General features: G+C 44.7%; 1 protein-coding gene across 1 annotated transcript in view; it reads left to right on the top strand.

Moving 5' to 3' along the window:
- The window catches only part of LOC125538561, a 46823-nt gene extending 28737 nt beyond the window's left edge, over nucleotides 1-18086 (top strand). Inside the window, exons 4-11 of the mRNA XM_048701830.1 lie at nucleotides 13760-13887; nucleotides 14017-14466; nucleotides 14588-14758; nucleotides 14870-15016; nucleotides 16937-17035; nucleotides 17166-17300; nucleotides 17423-17526; nucleotides 18029-18086. Of these exons, the coding sequence (XP_048557787.1) occupies nucleotides 13760-13887; nucleotides 14017-14466; nucleotides 14588-14758; nucleotides 14870-15016; nucleotides 16937-17035; nucleotides 17166-17300; nucleotides 17423-17526; nucleotides 18029-18086 (1292 nt within the window). The remainder of the gene's footprint in view (nucleotides 1-13759; nucleotides 13888-14016; nucleotides 14467-14587; nucleotides 14759-14869; nucleotides 15017-16936; nucleotides 17036-17165; nucleotides 17301-17422; nucleotides 17527-18028) is intronic.
- The last annotated feature ends 712 nt before the right edge of the window (nucleotides 18087-18798 follow it).

Here is an 18798-nt window from a genome sequence, read left to right as displayed (position 1 = left end):
AACGATAAAGCAAACAATAACCAAAAGAACAATTAAACCTTTGAATTTCAGCTGGTTTATTACAAAGTCTTTCTTCTTATCAACCACATCTTGTTGTGCCTCTTTATTAAATCATCTTCTTTCTTTCATGTTATTTTCATGAAATAACAAAGCATGTGCTTGACATTGATATGCCACACAATATGTTTCAGTCACCCAAATGGATGCTACCAGGTCTCTTCCTCCTTGCAAAAAGAATATTTTATTTTTCTTTTGCTACCTCAAAGGTTAGCTCGCCCTATTTCTTCCTGGCAGTATACATGCAAACACCAGTCAGAGGAAGAAGTGTAGAGAAAGAATCAAAGAAAGGAGGGAGAGAAGCACCTGTGATGAACACGAACATCCAGAGCTTCTATTAATGTGGTAGCCAGCCGTGGTCTTGAGGATCAGTGTACCACCATCCTATGAAGCAGACGATTAGACGACTCTAGCAGGAATCATGATGTCAAAATAGGGAGGGGCATGAGAAGCAGAGAACAGGTCGTGAGAGATTACAACCTTATGAGGGTCCATAGTGAAGGGAAGCTGGCAGTAGAGGGCTCGTGGGAAGGGTCGGCTTCCGAGGAGTCGCCAGAGGAGTCCATGGCCGGCCGCCGGTGGGGAGTCGCGAGTTCCGCATGGAGCCATCAGCCGGGAATCACGCCGAGAACAACATGGGTGTCGTACGACGAGGGAGGGGGGTGGGGGGGGCTCAACATTTTGCGGTGCTAGGAGGAAATAGTCATCAGCCTCGATGCGCTGCAACACGGCCATTGGTGAGAAGATGGATACAGAAAATGATGTAGGGGTATACCTGTGCGCTCCTCGCTCCAGGGCATGCCCTTGTGGAGCTCGTCGTTGCTCGCGCCACGACCACGGTGATAGCCTGCCATTGATATTTCCGATGGTGGCGGCATCGTCGTCGTCCCATGAGTTAGACCTGGACGTGGGCAAGGCAGGCTGTCGTCGGTGGGGCACGCAGCCCACGGCGGCGAGCTCCATGACGCGGCCATGAAGGCACCTTCAGAGAGGAACAACACGTAGTTCATATGAGAGAGGGGGGGAAGAGAAGAAGGGGATGTTGGAAATATGCCCTAGAGGCAATAATAAATTGGTTATTATTATATTTCCTTGTTCATGATAATCGTTTATTATCCATGCTATAATTGTATTGATAGGAAACTCAGATACATGTGTGGATACATAGACAACACCATGTCCCTAGTGAGCCTCTAGTTGACTAGCTCGTTGATCAATAGATGGTTACGGTTTCCTAACCATGGACATTGGATGTCGTTGATAACGGGATCACATCATTAGGAGAATGATGTGATGGACAAGACCCAATCCTAAGCCTAGCACAAAGATCGTGTAGTTCGTATGCTAAAGCTTTTCTAATGTCAAGTATCATTTCCTTAGACCATGAGATTGTGCAACTCCCGGATATCGTAGGAATGCTTTGGGTGTATCAAACGTCACAACGTAACTGGGTGGCTATAAAGGTGCATTACAGGTATCTCCGAAAGTGTCTGTTGGGTTGGCACGAATCGAGACTGGGATTTGTCACTCCGTGTAAACGGAGAGGTATCTCTGGGCCCACTCGGTAGAACATCATCATATGCGCAATGTGACCAAGGAGTTGATCACGGGATGATGTGTTACGGAACGAGTAAAGAGACTTGCCGGTAACGAGATTGAACAAGGTATAAGGATACCGACGATCGAATCTCGGGCAAGTAACATACCGATAGACAAAGGGAATTGTATACGGGATTGATTAAGTCCTTGACATCGTGGTTCATCCGATGAGATCATCGTGGAACATGTGGGAGCCATCATGGGTATCCAGATCCCGCTGTTGGTTATTGACCGGAGAACGTCTCGGTCATGTCTGCATGTCTCCCGAACCCGTAGGGTCTACACACTTAAGGTTCGGTGACGCTAGGGTTGTAGAGATATTAGTATGCGGTAACCCGAATGTTGTTCGGAGTCCCGGATGAGATCCCGGACATCACGAGGAGTTCCGGAATGGTCCGGAGGTAAAGATTTATATATAGGAAGTCCTGTTTCGGCCATCGGGACAAGTTTCGGGGTCATCGGTATTGTACCGGGACCACCGGAAGGGTCCCGGGGGTCCACCGGGTGGGGCCACCTGCCCCGGGGGGGCACATGGGCTGTAAGGGGTGTGCCTTGGCCTATATGGGCCAAGGGCACCAGCCCCAAGAGGCCCATGCGCCAAGAGATAGGAAAAAGGGGAGAGTCCTAAAGGGGGAAGGCACCTCCGAGGTGCCTTGGGGAGGATGGACTCCTCCCCACCCTTGGCCGCACCCTTCCTTGGAGGAAGGGGCAAGGGCTGCGCCTCCCCCTCTCCCTTGGCCCTATATATAGTGGGGAAAAGGAGGAGCAAACCAATCTAAGGCCTGGCGCCTCCCTCTCCCTCCCGTGACACATCTCCCTCCTCCCGCAGCGCTTAGCGAAGCCCTATTGGAATCCCGCTACTTCCACCACGCCGTCGTGCTGCTGGATCTCCATCAACCTCTCCCTCTCTCCTTGCTGGATCAAGGCATGGGAGACGTCATCGGGCTGTACGTGTGTTGAACGCGGAGGTGCCGTGCGTTCGGCACTTGATCATCGGTGATTTGAATCACGACGAGTACGACTCCATCAACCCCGTTCACTTGAACGCTTCCGCTTAGCGATCTACAAGGGTATGTAGATGCACTCTCCTTCCCCTCGTTGCTAGTCTCTCCATAGATAGATCTTGGTGACACGTAGGAAAATTTTGAATTTCTGCTACGTTCTCCAACAGGGGAGAGGGAGGCACAGCGGTGGCGTCCCACTGTTTGCTCCCAGTGAGGTCAGGAAGCGCTCGGCGGCGACGGCGCAGTAGGATGGGCAGCAAAGGAGGAGGGGCTAGGAACCCTAGCTAGCTGAGTCGTGGGTCGCGATGATTTGTTTCCATCGACGCTTCCGCAATGGCGGCTGCGGCGAGGGTCCTTGCTCCCAGGCCGATTCATCTGGGTTTTTCGTATGGGAAGTGTTTGTGGCTGGGGCGCCGGCCGAACCGTTGCGCCGGTCGCACTCCGTGCATTGGATCTCTTTTGATCCAAGGGACGTTGTCTGCGCCACGTGTCACCACAGACCCATGTTTTTTTAACTCGCACGGGTTATCCCTTCCCCAGTTTTTGCTGCAACCGCACGGGGTCGTCATTTCGGTGCGAGAAGGCAGGGCGACCGGTGGGTGACGGGCTTGTTGGCGCCGGCAGATCAGGAGCGGCGGCGGCGGCCCAGGGCGGATCTTGATTCTCCGGCCATCTATGGCTTCCCCGGATGGTAACTCTCCCCTCCTGCTCTCCCTTTTCGTTGTTGTCTCCCCTCCCCCGTTGGCTTTAGGGTTAGGGCGGGTTATGGTGCGGGCGAGTCGTCTGTGTTCCCACGGGCCGGCGCCGGCGCCGGCGCGGACGGGGACGGGGTGGTGTTCCCGCGGGTCGAGGGAGGGGTGGGGTGGTGTTCCCGTGGGCAGAGGGAGGGGGCGGGTGGTGTTCCCGCGGGCAGATGGAGGGGGCGGGGGTGGTGGATTTGGAGGATTTGAATCTTGTGTTCAAGAGGGATTTGGGATGGGATTGGGATTAGGGTTGGATCTTGTCTTGTTCGGGGAAATTCGATGTTTCCTGTCCTGAGCTGTGTTCCATCACGGCGCCAAGGGGACAGAGTGAGCTGGAAGCGGCCGGAACCAGGCTGCGTGTTGGCTTTGCGCGCACGCGTTTGGTGCTTCCGTTTCTTAAAATCTGGAGGATAGTCCCTTTGAATCGTTCAGCAGGACAGAGTGTCAAGCTCCCCGCGTTCGGTGGGAGATTTCTGGTGACAAGTGACAGGTTGTTGTTTGTCCGTCCATTGCATTTCTCCGTCGGTAGTACTGGTGCTACTACTCTGTAAGACTGTAGCTGTACTGGGTGTGCACGCTGTGCCCAATCATTTTGCTAGATCACCGTGATGATGAGATTTACTGCCATAGGGTGTCAGGGAGGGACGTACTAATTTCAGACCATTGTAGTAGTAGTACTAGTACCTAGCAAACATAAATAATCAATACTCCATGTGCATTGGAGTAGTACTTGGTACCTGCAAGATTTTTTCCTCTCTAAGGCTGAAGTGAAACAAATATGGCCCTAATGCTGTGCTAAGTGAAGGACATGTTGTTCTTGCAATGATCCATGTTGATTTGCTTGCTTTGGAGTGCCTGCATTATGTCAATGATCAACCTGGCTGTATTGTATTTGTGAGTGTTGCTTACTGCTGCCATGGGTTGCCGTCATTGGTTTGTGTAATGCTAGTGCTAAACCATCTGATTTCAGGTTATTTATCCAGGTATATATGGCTTTGCTTATTTCATCAGTAGACAGTTATATGGATTTTACATTGTTGAATCACACTTTCTTGAGTAGTCATTATCTGGTCTGATGGTCTCGTGTTAACATTTCTGGGTCACTAATGATTAGTAGAAATAATCAGTTCGTTGAAGGTTACATTTGTATATGTTACTAAGTTGAACATTAGCATATGAACTAGATGCTTTACTAATCAATGCAGCTTATTCATATTTCCCAGTCACTACTCAAACTTCAGAGAATAGTGGGACTAAACTAGACATGGTAGGGACAACGCAATATGACACTTACAAGTTACAGCCAATGCTAGTAATAATAGGACTGTCTCCCCAAATTGGCTAATGGCAGTTATGGTCAAAATACCTGATCATCACATGTAGTAATTGAAGGAAATATGCCCTAGAGGCAATAATAAAGTTATTATTTATTTCCTTATATCATGATAAAAGTTTATTATTCATGCTAGAATTGTATTAACCGGAAACATAATACATGTGTGAATACATAGACAAACAGAGTGTCACTAGTATGCCTCTACTTGACTAGCTCGTTAATCAAAGATGGTTATGTTTCCTAACCATGGACAAAGAGTTGTCATTTGATTAACGGGATCACAAGTTGAATGATCTGATTGACATGACCCATTCCATTAGCTTAGCACCCGATCGTTTAGTATGTTGTTATTGCTTTCTTCATGACTTATACATGTTCCTATGACTATGAGATTATGTAACTCCCGTGTGCCGAAGGAACACTTTGTGTGCTACCAAACGTCACAACGTAACTGGGTGATTATAAAGGTTCTCTACAGGTGTCTCCAAAGGTACATGTTGGGTTGACGTATTTCGAGATTAGGATTTGTCACCCCGATCGTCGGAGAGGTATCTCTGGGCCCTCTCGGTAATGCACATCACTTAAGCCTTGCAAGCATTGCAACTAATGAGTTAGTTGCGGGATGATGTATTACGGAACGAGTAAAGAGACTTAACGGTAACGAGATTGAACTAGGTATTGGATACCGACGATCGAATCTTGGGCAAGTAACATACCGATGACAAAGGGAACAACGTATGTTGTTATGCGGTCTGACCGATAAAAGATCTTCGTAGAATATGTAGGAACCAATATGGGCATCCAGGTCCCGCTATTGCTTATTGACCGGAGACGTGTCTCGGTCATGTCTACATTGTTCTCGAACCCGTAGGGTCCGCACGCTTAAGGTTTCGATGACAGTTATATTATGAGTTTATGCGTTTTGATGTACCGAAGGTTGTTCAGAGTCCCGGATGTGATCACGGACATGATGAGGAGTCTCGAAATGGCCGAGACATAAAGATTGATATATTGGAAGCCTATGTTTGGATATCGGAAGTGTTCCGGGTGAAATCGGGATTTTACCGGAGTACCGGGAGGTTACCGGAACCCCCCGGGAGATATATGGGCCTTAGTGGGCCTTAGTGGAAGAGAGGAGAGGTAGCCAGAGATGGGCCGCGCGCCCCTCCCCTCCCTTGGTCCGAATAGGACAAGGAGAGGGGGCCGGCCCCCCTTCCTCCTCTCTCTCCTCCGCGAATCCTATTCCAACTAGGAAAGGGGGGGAAGTCCTACTCCCGGAGGGAGTAGGACTCCTCCTGGCGCGCCTCCTCTTGGTCGCCCCCCCCTTTGAGCCTTTATATACGGAGGCAGGGGCACCCCGTAGAGACACAAGTTGATCCACGTGATCATATTCTTAGCCGTGTGCGGTGCCCCCTTCCACCATAGTCCTCAATAATAGTGTAGTAGTGCTTAGGCGAAGCCCTGCGACATTAGTACATCAAGATCGTCACCACGCCGTCGTGCTAACGGAACTCTTCCCCGAAACTTTGCTGGATCGGAGTCCGGGGATCGTCATCGAGCTGAACGTGTGCTAGAACTCGGAGGTGCCATAGTTTCGGTGCTTGATCGGTCGGGCCGTGAAGACGTACGACTACATCAACCAAGTTAACGCTTCCGTTGTCGATCTACAAGGGTACGTAGATCACACTCTCCCCTCTCGTTGCTATGCATCACCATGATCTTGCATGTGCATAGGAATTTTTTTGAAATTACTACGTTACCCAACAGTGGCATCTGAGCCTAGGTTTTATGTGTTGATGTTATATGCACGAGTAGAACACAAGTGAGTTGTGGGTGATATAAGTCATACTGCTTACCAGCATGTCATACTTTGGTTCGGCGGTATTGTTGGACGAAGCGGCCCGGACCAACATTACGCGTACGCTTACGCGAGACCGGTTCTCCCGACGTGCTTTGCACATAGGTGGCTTGCGGGTGACAGTTTCTCCAACTTTAGTTGAACCGAGTGTGGTTACGCCCGGTCCTTGCGAAGGTTAAAACAGCACCAACTTGACAAACTATCGTTGTGGTTTTGATGCGTAGGTAAGATTGGTTCTTTCTTAAGCCCGTAGCAGCCACGTAAAACTTGCAACAACAAAGTAGAGGACGTCTAACTTGTTTTTGCAGGGCATGTTGTGATGTGATATGGTCAAGACATGATGCTAAATTTTATTGTATGAGATGACCATGTTTTGTAACCGAGTTATCGGCAACTGGCAGGAGCCATATGGTTGTCGCTTTATTGTATGCAATGCAATCGCGCTGTAATGCTTTACTTTATCACTAAGCGGTAGCGATAGTCGTGGAAGCATAAGATTGGCGAGACGACAACGATGCTACGATGGAGATCAAGGTGTCGCGCCGGTGACGATGGTGATCATGACGGTGCTTCGGAGATGGAGATCACAGGCACAAGATGATGATGGCCATATCATATCACTTATATTGATTGCATGTGATGTTTATCTTTTATGCATCTTATCTTGCTTTGATTGACGGTAGCATTATAAGATGATCTCTCACTAAATTATCAAGAAGTGTTCTCCATGAGTATGCACCGTTGCGAAAGTTCTTCGTGCTGAGACACCACGTGATGATCGGGTGTGATAGGCTCTACGTTCAAATACAACGGGTGCAAAACAGTTGCACACGCGGAATACTCAGGTTATACTTGACGAGCCAAGCATATACAGATATGGCCCCGGAACACAGAGACCGAAAGGTCGAGCATGAATCATATAGTAGATATGATCAACATAGTGATGTTCACCAATGAAACTACTCCATCTCATGTGATGATCGGACATGGTTTAGTTGATTTGGATCACGTAATCACTTAGAGGATTAGAGGGATGTCTATCTAAGTGGGAGTTCTTAAGTAATATGATTAATTGAACCTAAATTTATCATGAACTTAGTACCTAATAGTATCTTGCTTATGTATGTTTGATTGTAGATAGATGGCCCGTGCTGTTGTTCCGTTGAATTTTAATGCGTTCCTTGAGAAAGCAAAGTTGAAAGATGATGGTAGCAATTACACGGACTGGGTCCGTAACTTGAGGATTATCCTCATTGCTACACAGAAGAATTACATCCTGGAAGCACCGCTGGGTGCCAGACCTGCTGTTGGAGCAACACCAGATGTTATGAACGTCTGGCAGAGCAAAGCTGATGACTACTCGATAGTTCAATGTTCCATGCTTTACGGCTTAGAACCGGGACTTCAACGACGTTTTGAACGTCATGGGGCATATGAGATGTTCCAGGAGTTGAAGTTAATATTTCAAGAAAATGCCCGGATTGAGAGATATGAAGTCTCCAATAAGTTCTATAGTTGCAAGATGGAGGAGAACAGTTCTGTCAGTGAGCATATACTCAAAATGTCTGGGTATAATAATCACTTGATTCAAATGGGAGTTAATCTTCTAGATGATTGCGTCATTGACAGAATTCTCCAATCACTGCCACCAAGCTACAAGAGCTTCGCGATGAACTATAATATGCAAGGGATGAATAAGACTATTCCCGAGCTCTTCGCAATGCTGAAAGCTAAGGAGGTAGAAATCAAGAAGGAGCATCAAGTGTTGATGGTCAACAAGACCACTAGTTTCAAGAAAAAGTGAAAAGGGAAGAAGAAGGGGAACTTCAAGAAGAACAGCAAGCAAGTTGCTGCTCAAGAGAAGAAACCCAAGTCTGGACCTAAGCCTGAAACTGAGTGCTTCTACTGCAAGCAGACTGGTCACTGGAAGCGGAACTGCCCCAAGTATTTGGCGGATAAGAAGGATGGCAAGGTGAACAAAGGTATATGTGATATACATGTTATTGATGTGTACCTTACTAATGCTCGCAGTAGCACCTGGGTATTTGATACTGGTTCTGTTGCTAATATTTGCAACTCGAAACAGGGACTACGGATTAAGCGAAGATTGGCTAAGGACGAGGTGACGATGCGCGTGGGAAACGGTTCCAAAGTCGATGTGATCGCAGTCGGCACGCTACCTCTACATCTACCTTCGGGATTAATATTAGACCTAAATAATTGTTATTTGGTGCCAGCGTTAAGCATGAACATTATATCTGGATCTTGTTTGATGCGAGACGGTTATTCATTTAAATCAGAGAATAATGGTTGTTCTATTTATATGAGTAATATCTTTTATGGTCATGCACCCTTGAAGAGTGGTCTATTCTTATTGAATCTCGATAGTAGTGACACACATATTCATAATGTTGAAGCCAAAAGACGCAGAGTTGATAATGATGGTGCAACTTATTTGTGGCACTGCCATTTAGGTCATATCTGTGTAAAGCGCATGAAGAAACTCCATACTGATGGACTTTTGGAACCACTTGATTATGAATCACTTGGTACTTGCGAACCGTGCCTCATGGGCAAGATGACTAAAACACTGTTCTCCGGTACTATGGAGAGAGCAACATATTTGTTGGAAATCATACATACAGATGTATGTGGTCCAATGAATATTGAGGCTCGTGGCGGATATCGTTATTTTCTCACCCTCACAGATGACTTAAGCAGATATGGGTATATCTACTTAATGAAACATAAGTCTGAAACATTTGAAAAGTTCAAAGAATTTCAGAGTGAAGTTGAAAATCATCGTAACAAGAAAATAAAGTTTCTACGATCTGATCGTGGAGGAGAATATTTGAGTTACGAGTTTGGTGTACATTTGAAACAATGCGGAATAGTTTCGCAACTCACGCCACCCGGAACACCACAGTGTAATGGTGTGCCGAACGTCGTAATCGTACTTTACTAGATATGGTGCGATCTATGATGTCTCTTACTGATTTACCGCTATCGTTTTGGGGTTATGCTTTAGAGACGGCCGCATTCACGTTAAATAGGGCACCATCAAAATCCGTTGAGACGACGCCTTATGAACTATGGTTTGGCAAGAAACCAAAGTTGTCGTTTCTGAAAGTTTGGGGCTGCGATGCTTATGTGAAAAAGCTTCAACCTGATAAGCTCGAACCCAAATCGGAGAAATGTGTCTTCATAGGATATCCAAAGGAGACTATTGGATACACCTTCTATCACAGATCCGAAGGCAAGACTTTTGTTGCTAAGTCCGGAAACTTTCTGGAGAAGGAGTTTCTCTCGAAAGATGTGAGTGGGAGGAAAGTAGAACTTGACGAGGTAACTATACCTTCTCCCCTATTGGAAAGTAGTACATCACAGAAACCTGTTTCTGCGACACCTACACCAATTAGTGAGGAAGCTAATGATAATGATCATGAAACTTCAGGACAAGATACTACTGAACCTCGTAGATCAACCAGATTGAGATCCGCGCCAGAGTGGTACTGTAATCCTGTTCTGGAAGTCATGCTGCTAGATCATGATGAACCTACGAACTATGAAGAAGCGATGGTGAGCCCAGATTCCGCAAAATGGCTTGAAGCCATGAAATCTGAGATGGGATCCATGTATGAGAACAAAGTGTGGACTTTGGTTGACTTGCCCGATGATCGGCAAGCAATTGAGAATAAATGGATCTTCAAGAAGAAGACAGACGCTGACGGTAATATTACTGTCTACAAAGCTCGACTTGTCGCAAAAGGGTTTCGGCAAGTTCAAGGGGTTGACTACGATGAGACCTTCTCACCTGTAGCGATGCTTAAGTCTGTCCGAATCATGTTAGCAATTACCGCATTTTATGATTATGAAATTTGGCAGATGGATGTCAAAACTGCATTCCTGAATGGATTTCTGGAAGAAGAGTTGTATATGATGCAACCGGAAGGTTTTGTCGATCCAAAGGGAGCTAATAAAGTGTGCAAGCTCCAGCGATCCATTTATGGACTGGTGCAAGCCTCTCAGAGTTGGAATAAACGCTTTGATAGTGTGATCAAAGCATTTGGTTTTATACAGACTTTCGGAGAAGCCTGTATTTACAAGAAAGTGAGTGGGAGCTCTTTAGCATTTCTGATATTGTATGTGGATGACATATTACTGATTGGAAATGATATAGAATTTCTGGATAGCATAAAGGGATACTTGAATAAGAGTTTTTCAATGAAATACCTCGGTGAAGCTGCTTACATATTAGGCATAAAGATCTATAGAGATAGATCAAGACGCTTAATTGGACTTTCACAAAGCACATACCTTGACAAGATTTTGAAGAAGTTCAAAATGGATCAAGCAAAGAAAGGGTTCTTGCCTATGTTACAAGGTGTGAAGTTGAGTCAGACTCAATGCCCGACCACTGCAGAAGATAGAGAGAAAATGAAAGATGTTCCCTATGCTTCAGCCATAGGCTCTATCATGTATGCAATGTTGTGTACCAGACCTGATGTGTGCCTTGCTATAAGTCTAGCAGGGAGGTACCAAAGTAATCCAGGAGTGGATCACTGGACAGTGGTCAAGAACATCCTGAAGTACCTGAAAAGGACTAAGGATATGTTTCTCGTATATGGAGGTGACAAAGAGCTCATCGTAAACGGTTACGTTGATGCAAGCTTTGACACTGATCCGGATGATTCTAAATCGCAAACCGGATACGTGTTTACATTAAATGGTGGAGCTGTCAGTTGGTGCAGTTCTAAACAAAGCGTCGTGGCGGGATCTACATGTGAAGCAGAGTACATAGCTGCTTCGGAAGCAGCAAACGAAGGAGTCTGGATGAAGGAGTTCATATCCGATCTAGGTGTCATACCTAGTGCATCGGGTCCAATGAAAATCTTTTGTGACAATACTGGTGCAATTGCCTTGGCGAAGGAATCCAAATTTCACAAAAGAACCAAGCACATCAAAAGACGCTTCAATTCCATCCGGGATCTGGTCCAGGTGGGAGACATAGAGATTTGCAAGATACATACGGATATGAATGTAGCAGACCCGTTGACTAAGCCTCTTCCACGAGCAAAACATGATTAGCACCAAGGCTCCATGGGTGTTAGAATCATTACTGTGTAATCTAGATTATTGACTCTAGTGCAAGTGGGAGACTGAAGGAAATATGCCCTAGAGGCAATAATAAAGTTATTATTTATTTCCTTATATCATGATAAAAGTTTATTATTCATGCTAGAATTGTATTAACCGGAAACATAATACATGTGTGAATACATAGACAAACAGAGTGTCACTAGTATGCCTCTACTTGACTAGCTCGTTAATCAAAGATGGTTATGTTTCCTAACCATGGACAAAGAGTTGTCAGTTGATTAACAGGATCACATCATTAGTTGAATGATCTGATTAACATGACCCATTCCATTAGCTTAGCACCCAATCGTTTAGTATGTTGCTATTGCTTTCTTCATGACTTATACATGTTCCTATGACTATGAGATTATGTAACTCCCGTGTGCTAGAGGAACACTTTGTGTGCTACCAAACGTCACAACGTAACTGGGTGATTATAAAGGTGCTCTACAGGTGTCTCCAAAGGTACATGTTGGGTTTACGTATTTCGAGATTAGGATTTTTCACTCCGATCGTCGGAGAGGTATCTCTGGGCCCTCTCGGTAATGCACATCACTTAAGCCTTGCAAGCATTGCAACTAATGAGTTAGTTGCGGGATGATGTATTACGGAACGAGTAAAGAGACCTGCCGGTAACGAGATTGAACTAGGTATTGGATACCGACGATCGAATCTCGGGCAAGTAACATACCGATGACAAAGGGAACAACGTATGTTGTTATGCGGTCTGACCGATAAAAGATCTTCGTAGAATATGTAGGAACCAATATGGGCATCCAGGTCCCGCTATTGGTTATTGACCGGAGACGTGTCTTGGTCATGTCTAGATTGTTCTCGAACCCGTAGGGTCCACACGCTTAAGGTTTCGATGACAGTTATATTATGAGTTTATGCGTAGTTATATTATGAGTTTATGCGTTTTGATGTACCGAAGGTTGTTCAGAGTCCCGGATGTGATCATGGACATGACGAGGAGTCTTGAAATGGTCGAGACATAAATATTGATATATTGGAAGCCTATGTTTGGATATCGGAAGTGTTCCGGGTGAAATCAGGATTTTACCGGAGTACCGGGAGGTTACCGGAACCCCCGGGAGATATATGGGCCTTAGTGGGCCTTAGTGGAAGAGAGGAGAGGTAGCCAGAGATGGGCTGCGCGCCCCTCCCCTCCCTTGGTCCGAATAGGACAAGGAGAGGGGGCCGGCCCCCCTTCCTCCTCTCTCTCCTCCGCGAATCCTATTCCAACTAGGAAAGGGGGGAAGTCCTACTCCCGGAGGGAGTAGGACTCCTCCTGGCGTGCCTCCTCTTGGCCGCCCCCCCCCTTTGAGCCTTTATATACGGAGGCAGGGGCACCCCCTAGAGACACAAGTTGATCCACGTGATCATATTCTTAGCCGTGTGCGGTGCCCCCTTCCACCATAGTCCTCTATAATAGTGTAGCAGTGCTTAGGCGAAGCCCTGCGACATTAGTACATCAAGATCGTCACCACGCCGTCGTGCTGACGAAACTCTTCCCCGACACTTTGCTGGATCGGAGTCCGGGGATCGTCATCGAGCTGAACGTGTGCTAGAACTCGGAGGTGCCGTAGTTTCGGTGCGTGATCGGTCGGGCCGTGAAGACGTACGACTACATCAACCAAGTTAACGCTTCCGTTGTCGATCTACAAGGGTACGTAGATCACACTCTCCCCTCTCATTGCTATGCATCACCATGATCTTGCGTGTGCGTAGGAATTTTTTTGAAATTACTATGTTACCCAACAGTAATTTTGTTAAATATTATTTTTCACAAAATTCTTAGTTAAGGTTGAAGTGAAACAAACATGACCCTAATGCTGAAGCGAAACAAACATGGCCCTAATGCTTGTGCTAACTGAAGGACATGTTTTATTCTGTACATTTTTATGCGTGCTTGTATGTTTCATATGTTTTACAGATTTTTTAGGTGTTCTTGTATGTTTTTTCCTAGCTACTGATGATGCAGTTTTAGGGTTTTATTGACTTGTTTTTTTCCTTTTTGTAGATGTTGCAGGCACCGCTGGTGAGAATGAAGGGAGTAAGAAGGTTAAGAAGAAGACCAAGAAGAAAGGCAATCTATGTGGCTTTAAGTCAATGTTTAACTCAAAAAGGCTGGCTGAGATTGGGAAGCAAGTATCACCAGAAAAACAGAGAACCATAAGGGAGGGACCGTTTGGAGACTTGTTGGACATCCGGTCTTTCAAGGTGCCCCATGAGCTCATTGAGTTTGTTGTGATGAACACGAATCACATACTCTCTGAGTTCAAACACAAGAACAAGTCCATCACCTTCAGCAAGCTCATGGTGAAAAGGATTTTCAACGTGCCATCCGGTGATAGACCCGTGAAGCTTCTTAAGAAGAGTGATGAACATGATCTTCGCAGCATCTACAAGGAGGGGAACAGGGCTCCAATCGCCCATGTTGTCAAGTTGCTCACTAGTTGCAGCGATGAGGACGTGGTTATGATAAATAGGACTTGGACACTCCTTGCATTGGCAACAGTTTTGTGCCCAGGCACTGGCAATATGGTGAATCTCGAGTATCTAGCTTCCTTGGAAGATATGTCTTTGGTGCATGAATTCGCTTGGGATGAGCACTTGTTGGCACGAGCAATGGAGGAGGTTGGAGTCTTTCAAGAGAAGAAGAGGATGCAAGCAAATACAGAAAAAGCAGCGGAGTTTCAGATTGCTTCATGCCTTCCCATGTTAGCGGTATGCAACGCAACAAAATGAAATACATGCATTTTTTTCTTTGCTGCATGAAACCTTTTATACATTTCTATAGCTCGCATTTATGTTTTTGTTGGCTAATGTCCTTTTCCATTCTATGCAGATCATATACATGGATCATATTGATATTCCGGCCGGCCTCCCAAATGAGCATGCCATTGATTATTCCGTGCCAAGGATACGTTTTGTTTGTCAAAAGGATTTTGATTGGTTGGATAAAGTTGACAAGAACAAGCTCACTCTTGTCCAACCTTTCTACGGGAAACACACCCAAGTAATTTTGCTACATCCCGCCTATGTACTTTCCTTTGCCAATGGAGTATTAAGACCCCCCTGTTTTTTGCTCACTGAATTTGCATGTAGAAATCTTTGCTTTTCCATTTAGGTTATGGCAGCCTTCTTATTTCCGCCACTCATGTTTTGTTTTCCTAGATACGGAGTTTGTGCAACACCCCCTATGCAGCACAACTCGCGGGACAGGAAGTTGGTGCTGAAGCAGCCAGTGGGCAGGGAGTTGGTGCTGAAGCACCTAGTGGCCAAGGAACTAGTGGCCAAGGAAGCCAAATTCAAGGTGCTGAAATTCCAGCAAAGGACTCTCAATCAAACGAGGCTCAACAAAATGTTGAAGCTGAACCACACCTATCATCCTCGCTCAACGATTGGCTGCAGCAATCACTCCCTAGCATGCAAGATCTAAGGGTACTTTTCCCCCATCTACACTATCTTTTTCTTTGTATTCATTTCCTGTTTTGCCTTTGGCTTTGCATTATTTACTATACCCAGTTGCAAGTGTATATTTTGTTTGCTGCATCCCTCATTCTGATATGCTACAACCATGTTCTGTTTTTGCTTCATATGTGGTTTAAGTTCATACCTACTAGGCTTTTTTTACTGCATCCATATGTCTAGTGTGCTACAACTACATTATGTTTTTGTTTCAAACATGTCATAATTTTGCTACATCCATATCCATAATTTGCTACCTAGAGGTATAGACCATTTGTTTTTTATGCTTCATCCATGACAGTAAATTGCTGCAATCACACTGTTTATTTGATACATAGTGACACAGCAGCACACCTACTTCTCAAAATCTAGATTTACTTATCACTAAAAATGTTGGCCACTTGCCTTCTTGTAGGTACCAACTCAGTTTCAAATGCTATACGACAAGCACAAGGGTATTTTTGCAGCAGAGGTGGATGGTGTAGTAGGCAAGTTTGGACAGTGTTTAAAGGAATTGCAGTGCAACCGGATGGCCACTCTCCTTCGTGATATTGGAGACGCCATCACAGCTACCAATGAGCCCAACTTTTCCTTTGAAGCACCTATCATGGACGAATGTCACGGAAAAGAGAATGATGCTAAAGCTGCAAATGCCGACATTGGTGCTCAAGCTCAAGCTCAAGGTACAACACCTAGCATCAACAAGGATGAAGTCACCGGATTGAACCTAGAAGTTGCAACAGAGGCTGCGGAAACTCGTGAGCAACAAAGAGTGAGTTTCGAGATGGAAGACAACGCCTCAGCTCACAGCCCCCCACTCTTCTATGATGCACCCAGGAGTGCGACAGCCGGCATTTGGGACGACGAGCCATCCTGTGAGTTGTTCCCAAAGGGCTCCGAAGACTATGAGATGATGCATTCCACAGATGAGCCTATAATTAAGAAGAGCACAGTCAGTCCCATCTATGCAAACATCCCCGTGTTTCCTGTTTCAGACGATGATGACAGCCCAAGTATGCTTTCTTCATCTTGCATCATTTCTTTTTGTTTTTCTCCATATCATTTTTTCACAATTGTGTGATTCCAGCAAATTCTTTTTGTACAATCTCTTGCAAACTCATCCATTTGTATTTTTTTGCTATAGCTGCTAAGATGGTCGCTACAGAAGAGCATTTTGCTGATGCAAGCAGTGGCCCTAGCACACATGACAAGAACACTAGGAAGAAGAGGATGGCCAAAGTTCCAGCCATAAAAAATACCAAGGCAAAGAAGCAAAAGGTCGACAAGGCTGCAGAAATGTATGAGAGGTTTGTAAAACACGGGAAACCATTGAGAAAATCACAACCCAATGAACAAGTGTGAGCTACCTAAGCCTTATCTGTTTTTGCTTTCTATTTTTTTTCTGCTCGAAACAAATGATTCATTCGGTTGCATCTATGGTAACAGGACACTTTTCATCAAGCTAGGTGGATTTTACATTGGATACAAGAAATTCCTTGTATGCTTCAAGCCTCGCGGGGATATGAATGATGAGGTCATGTCACTATGTATCGAGATGAACAACATTGCATCCCGTGCAGCAAAAGAACCGGAGCTGAAGAAATACATTTTCTCAGTCCACGCGGGAGTATGTTTTTGTAAAAACAAGCAATGCTTCATTCTTTTATTTTCTTTTCACATTTTCGTTGCAACACACACTAACCATTTTGTTGTATCTTTCAAGTAGATCCTACTAAAACAAGACCCATCAACTTTCCAACCAGCAAAACTCATGGCTGAGCTTGAAAGGGCTATGAAAGTGTTCAAGGTTCAAAAGTTTGACCTCGTAAGTTTCACGAAGCTTTCTTTTGTTCCACACCACAAATAACTTCCAAATATGATCCAATGATGTGACGCGGCTGTAACATTTTTTACATGTTCTGAGTACCTTTTCGCCTTTCTTTTGTTTTTTGCAGCTCTTTTTCACAATTGTTCATGATCGCCATTGGATAGTTGTTTGCGCAAACTTGCTTCACAAGCAGTGGAATGTATTTGACTCAATCCATTCAAAAGGAAAACAATCTCCTTTGCAGAAGCAAGCCAATAACCTGGTATGCTCATGCTCTCTAATTTTTTCTGTTTAGCCTTCTGATTCATCTACATAAATGCCCTGTTGTCATCTTTACACACCTCATTTTATTTTTGAAACTTTTGTGTGTGTTTTCGGTGCTAGATCACAAACTTTGCAACCCTCGCACAAGAGTGCAGCGAATTCAATGTCAATGTTGGATCCTTCGCCCGTGTTGACCTAGAGGATTACCCAAAGCAAGATACCCTGTGAGTTTTCTTTTTGAATTTTGCTTCAATCATGTGTTCCATTTCAACATTTTGTTTTTTCAACTACGCATGGGAAGTATGATGGAGAACTTTTTATTATCTCACAGATGTGATTGTGGTTTTTTTGGGCTCAAGTATGTGGAGAACTATGATGGGAAGTCAATGAGAGAGTTCAAGCAGGTACACATTTTTAATTTTTTGTCTTGTCATTTTGTTACAATCTACTTTCTTTGTTTTCAATACTCATGCAATAGAAGAATACCATGTTTTGTTGTTGCTTCATATGTGGTTCAAGTTTGTACCTACTAGGCTTTTTTAGCTACATCCATATGTCTAGTTTGCTACAACTACATTCTGCTTTTGCTTCATCCATATCATAACTTTGCTACATCCATATCATTTTTTTGCGGTGGATGGATGTGAACTTTTTGTATTCATCACTCATGCAACACAAGAATAACTAGTATCATACTTGCTTACCTTTTGTATTCATTTTTTACAGGAAGACATGGCGCGATACCGCATCGATGTGGCATACAACCTTTTCAGCCACCCAATGAACAACGCCCCAAAGGAGCGAGCGTTCAACGATGAGTTGACGGCTTGATTTTCTGGAAGGTTCAAGACGAACAAGCTTGTTTCTTCGTTAGGTCTAGATCATGTCCGAGGTGGTAGCGTTCTGATAGGATTAGAGTAGTGCGCGTTCGTATGTAAACGGTTGATACCTCCAGTAAACATGTGTCCTTTTGGTATGTAAACCGATGATAACTTGATATTTGGATGATGCACTTACATTTTTAATGGATGCGTTCTTCTGTTTGCCAACATGATCATGCGGTGACAATTGTTTTTTGTTTCACTGGTTCTGAAATATGAAAATATTTCAAACTTCATCCATTGAAGTTTCAAGGGAATCTCTGTGCATTTTCCCCCTCAAAACATATTTTCTGAAAAATAATATGTGAATGCTACTTTTTGTCACACACTTATATTGCTGGAAGCTCATAGGAAATAGCTACAACCTTCTGTTAGATTTGTTGCAGAGCCAAAATATATTTTTTTACCTGCAAATTAGCTACATCCCTACAATATTTTTGCTGGAAGCATAATGTAAATATGCTTCCTTTCCCAACTTTTGCTGTACAGCTAAATTAACACTTTAAATCATTCAAGGCTTTTTCCTTTTCAAACTTTTTATTTTGCTTCAACCATGTTTTAAAAAGCTTCAACCATGTTTGCAAAAAGCTTCAACCATGTTTCCTAAAAGCTGCA

Source organism: Triticum urartu, chromosome 2, assembly GCF_003073215.2.
Source record: "Triticum urartu cultivar G1812 chromosome 2, Tu2.1, whole genome shotgun sequence".
Classification (NCBI taxonomy): Eukaryota; Viridiplantae; Streptophyta; class Magnoliopsida; order Poales; family Poaceae; genus Triticum; species Triticum urartu.
This window is presented reverse-complemented; position numbering and strand designations above follow the sequence as displayed.